The sequence below is a fragment of the Nelumbo lutea genome, chromosome 1 (genome assembly GCF_056320005.1).
Source record: "Nelumbo lutea isolate HS-2025 chromosome 1, American lotus-T2T, whole genome shotgun sequence".
Classification (NCBI taxonomy): Eukaryota; Viridiplantae; Streptophyta; class Magnoliopsida; order Proteales; family Nelumbonaceae; genus Nelumbo; species Nelumbo lutea.
In genome coordinates, this window is record NC_142684.1 from 161,534,131 (window position 1) to 161,545,188 (window position 11,058).

Genomic DNA, 11,058 nt, shown 5'->3' on the forward strand with positions numbered 1-11,058 from the left:
AGCTTGCATGGCTCGCATGCACTACACTAAGTCTTCCAACTGATTCTGGTTGGTCACTGGGGGCACAACCGAAGGTTTAGCAAAGGTCGCTCCAACTGTGGAAGAGAGTGGAGCATTCACGGGTGCCACTATGAGAGGCACGTTCAGGCTGGGGATCCTGTCCACAGAGAAGGGGATGGTGAACTGTCTGATGCAAACAATGGGAAGCTGGGGTTGCTCTCCAGAAGCATTCTGGTTGTCACCACGCCCAGCATTGTTGGAGGAGGCCATAAATGCTAAGTTCTCGAAAGGAAAACGTAGAAGCTTAGAGGAAGGCTTCTTTGAATCATTTCCCACAGACGGCGCCAAATGATGCTACGCAATCCAGGCACTCCTAGCTGGCAGCTGACTGGCTCCTCGCTGGTGATGAACGATACCTGAGAAGAGAGTAGTGAAGGATTCCCGGGGGACTTGCCTAGTGGGAATACACCGATGCTTAAGTTAGAACGCTGGAGAAAGCAATAAAGAGTGTAAAGAAGGCTAAGAGTGTAGGTCGCGCTAGATCACTGAGTTAGCTCAAGAGAAAGTTCGAGATATTCAAGATAAGATATCAGATATTCGAGAGAGTGTTTCCCTTCAACTAGGGGGCTCTTATATATGAGTGTTCTTGTCAAATCGGGCGTAACTGCCACTGGACCTCTGTCGCAGTCGTTATCCGCCAAGGCTGCGCAAGTAACCGTTGTTGTGTACTACCCAATTGGATGAGTGACACGTCCCAGATGGACAGACACGCCACCACCTGTCAAGGGACGTGGGCGCAGACTTGTCGGGCTGGCAGGGACTGCATCGTCGGTCAGGAGACATGGCGCAGTTTGGCGGGTACGTTCTTGTCAAATAGAAGCTTCATGAAAACATCACGTCGCTCAGTAGCGAGCTGCCCTGTCGCGAGCTACCCTGTCGCAAGCTACCTTGTAGCGAGCTCCTGAGGGTTTCCCAAGGTGGTTCCTCCTAAAGTGGCCCCTTAGGCGGTTTTCTACCTAAGTACTGGAGCGAGTTGGTTACTCTAGCTCGCGAGATAGGATAAACTTGTCTTGGAGTATTCCCTTTCAGTACATCGGGGGTCCTTGAGCTCGTGCTGTAGCGGGCTCCCCCTGTAGCGAGCTATGACGTAGCGAGCTGTCCTGCGGACCCATTACTTAGTCGCGGTCAAGTTGTGATGCTGAGTTGTTACTTATGCTGAGTCATGTCCACGTGTCACTGTCCCAAGCGGTCGGGCCAAATCACCCTCCATTAGTTACAAACAAATGCAGGTTGAGTTAAAAACAATGAATACAAGTAAAAGTGTCTGCTATTTGGTACTTTTTACCAATGTTTGGACTAGTGCTACTCAAGTTTCATTAAGAATCCTCTTCCAATGGAATAGCAGATATCCCAACATTTTGCGATTTAGCCTCCTGTATTTTTAACCTGCAAGCTTGTTGGCTCGGTTCAACTTGTTCTCGTTAACCATTCCACCAGACATTTTTCCTATAATAAGGAAAATGTTTATTTAGGCTATGTTTGGTTGCAGTGCAATATTATTTGAGCTAATGCAATGCCATGGTAGTGCAAATTATGATTTATTTTTATTTCAAAATTTATCTTATTTTATTTGATTGCAGTACAAACGAAGTAATATAAGACCCGAAATAGAATAAAATAAAAATCAAAACAAAATTAAACCAGAATTTGCATTATTTTCACTTGTACTCCCAAGCATTTGTATTGGTGCAAATAAAATTGCACTACAACCAAACACAGAAAGAGTATAAATACAAATATGTACAGTATAAATACATACAAAATACAAGATTTTACACTCTACATATTTGTATTAGTACTCCTTCCAAACTGAGCCAAAGAAAAAAAAAGGAAACCATTTCACCAGATGTTTTCACCAAGTTGGCTTTAGTATTTCAAGAAGTAAATGAAACTACATGGACCTCAATGAACCATTAGCACCAATAAGGGTTAAGATTAGTAAAGGCCCATTACCCAATATAGGTCTCTAGGGGTGCAAATGGATACTATTTGGTCGATTCATATCGCCCCCTATCCAATCAGATGTGTTATATATTTATAAATACAAATATATAAATATATATATATATATATAATACATATATGTTATTTATTTATTTATAAATATATTATTTATATTATATTTTTATAAATTTGTTATATTATTTATTTTTTATAAAAAATATGTGTATATATATGATGAAAATAATTAAAATTTTTGTATTTTTTGTTTTTCCTTTATTTAAATTGATATATTTTATTTTTTTCTTTTAATAATTTATTAATTTTTAAAGAAAACAAATTGGATAAAATCATATCCAAAGATCCGAAGATCCAATAGAATTCGAATTCAAACTGAGTCCTATCAGATCCAATCAGACCTTTGGATCAGATTAAATCCGTTATTGGATTCAAATATACCCTGATTCAAATCCGATCCATTTGCATTGGTCTCAGCAATGTAGTATCTTGAGATGGATGGACAAATATGGACCTAATCTTTAGTGTTTTTTTTTTCGCATAAATTGTCATTCTCATATTCAAACATGCTTTCTCGTGCTTGTCGGTCTGAGATTTTACCGTTGCACCAAACACCCCCCCCCCCTAAGGCCATTACCCAATGGCCAATGTTGGTCCCAGCTGCTTACGGTATTGAGAGGTAGACGGGATATGGACCTAACCTTTGACACACAAAAGTGGTCGTTGACAGATCAACCCGCATTCTCACTCTTGTCAGCCTAAGATTTTAATATTTTATAACTACACCATGCAATGCAACACCCCCCAAATGTAATTAATACCACTATGCTAAGAAAAAGAATAACAACCCTAGTCATTCACCATGATGGAGAACAATTGGAGAGGGAAAGATCCTGAGTAGGAACTAAAGGAACAATCTTAGTCTTCACTGCAAAGGTTGGAAATGGTTTCCAACTTTTATATTGATTGTCTCAAGCATACATAGAATAGCTACCTATATTGATCTAATAAGACTGTTTGGTTCACGAGAATAGGGATCTGGAATCAAATCTTATTGCACTCCCCCATTTGCGGGAATGGTCATTCCCTCCCATCCCCTGGAAATGAAAATCCATTCCGATTGATTCTGATTCCAATTCCGATTGAAGATAACTGGAAGATGGCTTGGGATGCTGAGATTCAAATTAATGTTAGTTAGATATATTGATAGATAAACCAAGCAGTGGACACCACCATCAACTAGTTGCTTCTTCAAAATTCATCATCTAATTGAAGAAAATTTGAAGACGGAAGCGCTGCATCCATTTGATCACTACAAAGTAAAAGCTATATCCATTTTATGGAGTCAATTTTAAGTTACTACTACAGTGCTTACTAATCGATGATTCCCTTGTTAAGTATTTGGGCCAACCAATGCATGTGCACCATTTCTATCATGCAAAACAGGCGGTGTTGTATTACTCTCTTCAACAAGATATTAGGTTGGCAACATCCAGAAACAGCAAAATATCAGGCACAAGTTCATATTCAACGAAAGGATAACTGTGTACAGACCACAATACAATGTTAGGGCATCTCTAAATCTGCAAAACTTTTGAGTAGCACCGTAGCACCAAGTCAATGCAAGAACCTATTCATGGGCAGCCCGTCAGGCTCATTGGGTCAGGCACATTCAAATTTTGGCAAACCTGAACCCAAGCGCGGCGTCACAGCCCATGAACAGGTCTTCCTACAGTAAGACCACTCAATCTTCATGGACCTCAAGCAGAAAACTCAGAACTTCAAGCGCAAAGGTGGTTACTCATACGGATCATACATAGAACAGTGCCATGAACTTGTAATTCTTCTCTACCTCTTTTTAAAACTTTGCATTCTCCACGTGAAAGGGTAATCTTAAAAGATATGTATAGATAAGTTTTAATGATTTTCCTGCCACAGAAAGCAAGAGGAAAAAATAAGCATGCAATTTGATTAGGAAAAATTCAAATAAATCACATTAAATTCTCAATGAAAAATGAAGAATGAGGGACAAGATGGAGCTGGTGAACTACAGACAAAGGTAAAAAACACACAAGACAAAGCATGATATGTGTGTATGTACAACCATGAACTTATTCCATATAACTGCATATATTGTCCATGAAAAAGAAAAGACGCTGCATGGAATAAGCATGCTTATAGATGACACAGGTATAAAAGCAGCCCTATAATTTACAACTGACACATTCAAAATACAAACATGCATTCAGAGAAATACAGATACGCCTTCAGAGAAAACACCCTAGCAAAGTGGTTTAATTCTACTTTCAGCTGGGTAAAAAGGACTGCCAATGGGATAGCAGGTGTATTAGCAAAACAGGGAGTTGACAGGCCTCTATTGTTTTGGGCAAAGTTGTAGCATGATGTAATGTGGGGAGGGAAATTCCTTTAATGACTGTACTAAACTCATGAATTCTTAATGAAAATTTTACTGATAAAAAAAAATCTAGAACTGACACGTTTATAAGGGTCAAACACAACTATAAAGTGTTCGACATAATAGTTAGCAAACTCAAAATGCTGCAATATTCATCCAATCAATTTCACATATTTTGGTTCATGTTTCTAAACTTACTAAGTTTATTCAATGGTGCAACATAAAGCAATACTCGGAAATAACCAACCTATCTCTTTGAACCCATAAAAAATATTAAAAAAAAAAAAAACTCCATTTCCACCCTTTTATTCACCAACTTGCTCAAGGCCTCCACAACTACCAAAAAAGCATGGGAGAGAGGAGATCGTCTTGTCTCAAACCCCTCGAAGCATTAAAAAATTGAGTTGATACCACATTCACCAAAGCTAAAAAGGAGATTGACCAAATACATGCAAACATCCAGCTCCTCCATTTTCCTCAAAGCCCATTCTCCTCATAACTTCTTCTAAAAAAACCCATTCTACATGGCCATATGCCTTCTCCAAATCAACTTTGCAAATCACCCCACCCTCCCCACTTCTAATTCTCACATCCACACATTCACTTCCAATCAAGACCCCCATAATTTTCAAGGCGCCAAGGCAAGTCTAGGTGACAGGGGGGGCGCCTTGTTGCCTAGTCAACTGGGTGATGGATTTTTTTCAAGTAAAAAACATATATCCTAGGGTAGTTCCCCATAACCCCATTTCCTTAACAATTATCCATAATTTTCACAAGAAAAGTATGAACTCCATGTTAAAATATTAGAAAATCAACATATTCATGAGAAGAAAAAGGAAAAAAGAAAAGAAACTTCAAAAAATATAGGGGTTGAATCCCTATTTTTTTTATAGGAAATGAAGAAAAGAAAAGGTGGAAGAAGAAGAAGAAGAAGAAGAAGAAGAAGAAGAAGAAAAAGAAGAAGTGTTGATTAAACAAAATTTCAAGTTCTTCCTTACTTATTGTTCAGGTTTTGCAGTCTTTGAGGGTTCACTACAGCATTTAACAATGCTTGTGATGATTAAACCCCAACAAATAACAAAATAACAAAAAGAAATTAGTATATAAACACACAAAATGGATATTTTAGTTTAATAATGTCTATTTAATTATAATCTTCAAAAATAAGAATACAAAAGTATTTTATAACGCAATGTAAAAAATTGCTTGGCGATTAGGCGAGCCAAGCCTCCAAGGGCCCTTGTCACCTAGGCATCGCCTTGACAACTATGCAAGACCCCATCTAAAAGTATGAAAGCACCTTGGCAATAATTTTATATGGGCTGGAAATCAGGCTTATAGGCTTAAAGTCTTTCATCCTAACAGCAGCATCAACCTTCGGAATAAGAGAAACGAAGGTTGCATTCGCCCTTCTAATTTCTTCTCCACCCACAACTCCCTAAACATTTCCAGCATATCTTTCTTAACAATATTCCAGCACATCTTGAAAAAAGCAATGTTGAACACATCAGGCCCAGGAGCCTTTTCCCCCCTTCCTTTTTTTATAGAATTCCACACTCCCTCCTCCTCCTCCTCAACCTCCCTCTCCAGCCACTCCTTTAAATCCTCCTCAAATTGAGAAGCCACAACTTCCATCCTCTCATAATGTCATCTTTTAAAAACGAATCAAAGATGTCCAAGGTCTTGACCCAGTTCACCACCCTAATGGTTATACTTTCAATAACTGCCTCTTTGGATAACTTTCTTTCATTAAAAACTCTGTTGTTCCTTTCTTCCATATGATCCATTTTGACATCCCTCTCCATCAAGGGCAATTTCCCCTATTACTTTGTCAGTTTTCAGTCCTTTGGGCTGTTACTCTCAGCCCACCTCATGGGTGAATAGGTTCTATTTCCTATCTTCTATATCATTAATAACAAATCTCTCTGCTCCTACCATTGACCCCAAACAGGCTCACATTCTCTATCAGAATCTTGCATTTCCTCTCTCCTTTTTTGACTTTCCCTTAGCCCTTCTAGAACCATCAACTTACATTGGATCACTTTCAACTAGATTGTCGCACTTTAGTCAAAAAGAGACGATTTCTAACCAAAATTACCAACTTTGATCCATTGACTTTTTGGCTTACATTTTTATCAAAGATCCATATTATAAATAAATAAATAAATAAATCACTAGATTATATACTCAAAACACAACTAGACAGATCTCTGTGGTGCATCATCATTAAATGTATTAATCATGTTTGTTAGAAATGCGGTGCAGGAGTTGAAAGAAAGGAAAAAAAAAGTCATTGAAGGAGAAAAATTACAAATTTGGGGAAAGGCTACAAATTTGGGGGAAAGTTGGCTTTTGGTGCTCTAGCCATTCTTGGGGCCCACAACTCTCATTCCAACCCTTCTAGACCCTCCTTTCTTTTTTTTTTTTTTTTTTTGATAAATCCTTCTAGACCCTCCACTCCACCTCCTCCAACAAATATTCCTCCATGAAGATGGTTGTCTCATTCCAGAACCCCAGAGTAACACAGATCTTCTTATTTTCCCTAACATAATGGGCTTCTTCAATGTCTAACAATAGCATTCCTTTCAAACAAGGCAGTCATATTGTTTTCCCGTTTCTTATTTTTTCATGCGATATTAATAGCATTTTTAAAATTCAAAAAGAATCATATCATATCCTATGCTTAATTATTATTTATTTAAGAACTAACATGATTCACAAAAGAAAATTTATTTTCATAGTTATGAATGAACAATTTACTTGTAGTTTGGCTATTTTTGATTGCTAGATGCAAATTTGGTATGAAGCTGGAACATCAAAAACTATGTAGGAATTAGGAAATATATTTTTTTGAAGGTAAATAAAGAAAAAAAATTATATTAGGAAGAAACAAGAAAGGAGATTACAATGGGTGATAAGGGATCACCCCTGAAAAGAACAAAACACCCTGCCACCCCAACATTCCACAACTTAAAACATAAAACAACCTAGACAAAGCTCTCGAACCACCCACTAAAGCCCAGATATGCCCATGCCTGATCTCCTTCCTGAACCCTCCCTCAAAAAACCTGGTCATTGGAACAGACTGCCCAAAACACCCCATCCCCTACCAAGCAAAACAAAATCACTTCAGACCTTCGTCGGTTGAAACAACAACCTCTTTTCTTCTCTTCAAAGCTTCTTCTGTCTTCATAGTCCTCTTGTTAATTCCCACTCCAAATAGACCTCCCTTTTAACCTTGCAAAAGCCTTTGAAACGGGGACAACTCGATAATTTTTATGATGTTGTTTAAATCTTTTAACTGGATTAGACAGTAAATGTAATTTGTTTGGGCAACAGGAAGTAGTTATGCCCTCCAAGTTACCACACATGTAACATATGTTATACTCTGTAGTAATTTCTCTACACAGACTATTGCAATCATCACTACTTTAAAATCTCTTGAACTTCCACAGAGAAAACAATTTTTTCCTCAAATCCCCAAAAAAAATGTGCCGTTTCAAAATTTTGCAATTTTTTCTATAAAATTTCTGATTATTTGAGTATTGAAATTCCAGAAATAAAAATTGGAAGCCCTGATTCTAATTCCGTGATTATCAATTGAGAATGAATACCATATACAACAAAACAAAGGAACTAGAGAAGCTATTGTACCACAAGAACAACCAACTTTTAAGTGCAAATAGATAAAAGCAATGAAGAGGACAAGGGAAATTACCTGTTTAAACAGTGTGCTGTACAACACAAAAGAAAATCTGAGCAGCCAAAGGCCCCTCAGAATAAGAAAATGTTGAAAATGATTGCAATTTTCCTTCTGCTCTTTTAATTTAGCATACTTTCTTCTCTAAGAACCTTGCGTTCTATCAACTTCTGATGTAACCTTGTAGCCTCTTCTGGCATACCAGAAGCAGCTATCCCTTTAATAAGAGTGGCATAGATCTTCTCGCCGGGCTTGCATCGACTCAATATCATCATTTCTAGAACTTGGATTGCTATATCAACCTTGTTATTTTTGCATAATCCCTGGATTACGACATTGTAAGTACTTGTTCTGATCCTATGATTTCTCCTACCCATCTCCTTCAAGACTTCCACAGCCTCCACAACTAAATCCCCCTGGCAAAATCCTCCAATCAATGAACGATGAGTAATATCATCAGGACTTATCCCATTCTCAATCATCTCACTGTACAGCCTTGTTGCTTTCTTCATATCACCTTTCTTGGCTAAACCATCAATGACAGTATTATAAGTGATTAGAACAGGAGAACAGCCAATGCCAGCCAAACAATGAAGGATATGCAAAGCCTCATCTGTCATTCCCTCTTTACATAAAGCTCCCAGAAGAGTATTGTAAGTGATGATGTCAGGAGAACAACCCCGACAAACCATTTCAACTAAAAAGTCAATGGCCCGATCCAGAAGCCTGTGTTTACAGAGACCATTGATCAAAATATTGTAAGTAACAGTAGTGGGAGGATTTGAAGTCTCATTCATGATTGAGAGGATCTCATCCACATCATCCCAACACCCGCGACTGCAGAAACAATGAAGAAGCGTGTTGTAAGTAATAGCATTGGGTTCCATCCCATGTGATAAAAGATTAAAAATCACCAATGTTGTATCTTTGTACTTCCCTTCCTTGCAAGTAGAATTAACTAGGGAATTATACGTCACAATATCAGGATAACAGCCCTCAACTGCCATGTCCTCTAACACCTCCATAGCCCGTTCAGCTCCATAGTACTTGCATACTAGCTCTATAAGCACAGTATAAGTGATCAGATATGGAGGACAGCCCTTTCTCAGTTGATCCTTCCAAAACCCAATTGCCTGATCAAACCTACCATGTTCAAACATGCAGCGAAGTATGGTGTTATATGTAATCACATCTGGAGGACAACCACTCAAGCTCATGTCATCTAAGAGATCAACTGCAGACTTCAAGTATCCTTTCTTACAGAAGCCACCTACTAACATGTTGTAAGTGATAATATCTGGCAGTCCACCAGACATGATCATAATCCTCAGGATATTTGCAGCCTTGTCAATCCGATCAACTTTAATCAAACCCCGGATTATATTTATGCAAGTGGGAAAGTGGGGAATCTGGCTTCTACGTGCCATCAAATCAATCAAATTTGATGCTTCAGTGAGCTTCCCCTTGCTGGAGAAACTATGAAGGACATCGTTGTTGGTTTCTTCATCATTTTCAACAAAAGGTCCATCTAGACACAACAATGGTGAACTTGGTTGCCTCTTTACAGATCTTTCAAAAGTCCGGTCATCCTTTCTACCCTCATTGCCTCTGTCGATGCAGATACTTCTCTGCTGCCCTATGCAATGTGGCAGAAAAGTATATCCTCCAGAAGAAAAACCTGCCTGCCATTGTAGGCAAGATCCAAGTTTTCCCTTGCCCTTGATAAAGCAATTGATGTGAAATGCAGATACCCTAGTCCACGAATCCCGGCCAATGCCATGTTTAGGATTGAAATGGTTGCGGCTCAAATGCATTCCATGGAGAAAAAGCATACCACTTGTAGAATTCTGTGAGAAAATTGTGAACTCCATCTGTACTGAACTCCAATGGCTTGCAGAGATGAATAAACGGTGCTTCCGTATTCAGAAACTTTTCTTTTCAACCCTATCAAAGCAAGCACAGATTCAACTAGTTTCTTACGAGAAACCCCATGAGAAGTCGATATTAAAAAAAACCGACATGAGACTCCTGAAATCAAAAACACTGAAGATTTAGAACTTCTAAGAAAGAGGAATGACTAAAAATACCATTTTCCTATCCACTTAAGATATTAACAGAAAGCATTGAAACCTATTTTTAAATTTTCCACAAAACTTTGAGAGAATATTTGAGTTCTACTACACGAAGAAACATGAAGTTGGGTGGAAAGACAAAGGTCAAAATCGGAATTAGAGAAACACGAACGAATTCGGAAATCCAGTTCTAACCTGTACAAGAACTAAAAAATTAACAAAGCTAAAATATGTTAGAAGGAAAACAGATAATGTTAACCAAGTCGTATAGATATGGTAGATTGTAATGATTGATTATTGATATCACATTAACAGAAAAAAGAAAAATTACAGAAAACAAGAAAGTTGTTTCAAGGAACAGGAGAATAAGACACTAAAAATTTCACTTGACCCTGGAGAGAGGAAGCTTACTCTTATCTGTTCCTCTGTTTGCTGTTTTTTATTGGTCTCTACAGTGGGGAAAGAGGGGGTGACAGAGTGGGAAACTTCTGTTTATTTTCTTCCCAGCTACTTGCGGCTATTGGGACGTTAATAACTAGGGCTCGCAAAGGGAGTCCAGATCTCCTGCCCACGTCTACCCCATGTAACATCGCAGTCACACATCACACATCAACAACATCTCATAACAACGTGGCATTTTTAAATATTCTCTACAGTATAATTGTTGGCCCCAATAGTTAAATTTTTTTCGATTATGCACGCGGAGATGTTCCCATCCACAGGGTAGTATATTGTAGGTAGACGTGGATAAGTAATCCGGAGGAAGGGGAAAAGTGTAATACTACCAGGCACCAAATTCAAAATCAGACTGCCTTAAAAAAAAAAAATCAAAATCAGACGGATCAGATAAG

At 38.2% G+C, this 11,058-nt stretch overlaps 1 protein-coding gene across 1 annotated transcript; it reads right to left on the minus strand.

Moving 5' to 3' along the window:
• Nucleotides 1-3,446: 3,446 nt before the first annotated feature.
• Nucleotides 3,447-10,821, minus strand: LOC148878781 (Pentatricopeptide repeat (PPR) superfamily protein). The gene is made up of 3 exons (XM_088960117.1): nucleotides 10,619-10,821; nucleotides 8,154-10,163; nucleotides 3,447-3,948 (listed from the first exon to the last, which is right to left on the minus strand). Exon 2 carries the CDS (start codon nucleotides 10,004-10,006, stop codon nucleotides 8,258-8,260), a length of 1,749 nt encoding a protein of 582 aa, XP_088816243.1. The 5' UTR covers nucleotides 10,007-10,163; nucleotides 10,619-10,821; the 3' UTR covers nucleotides 3,447-3,948; nucleotides 8,154-8,257.
• Between the last annotated feature and the right edge of the window lie 237 nt (nucleotides 10,822-11,058).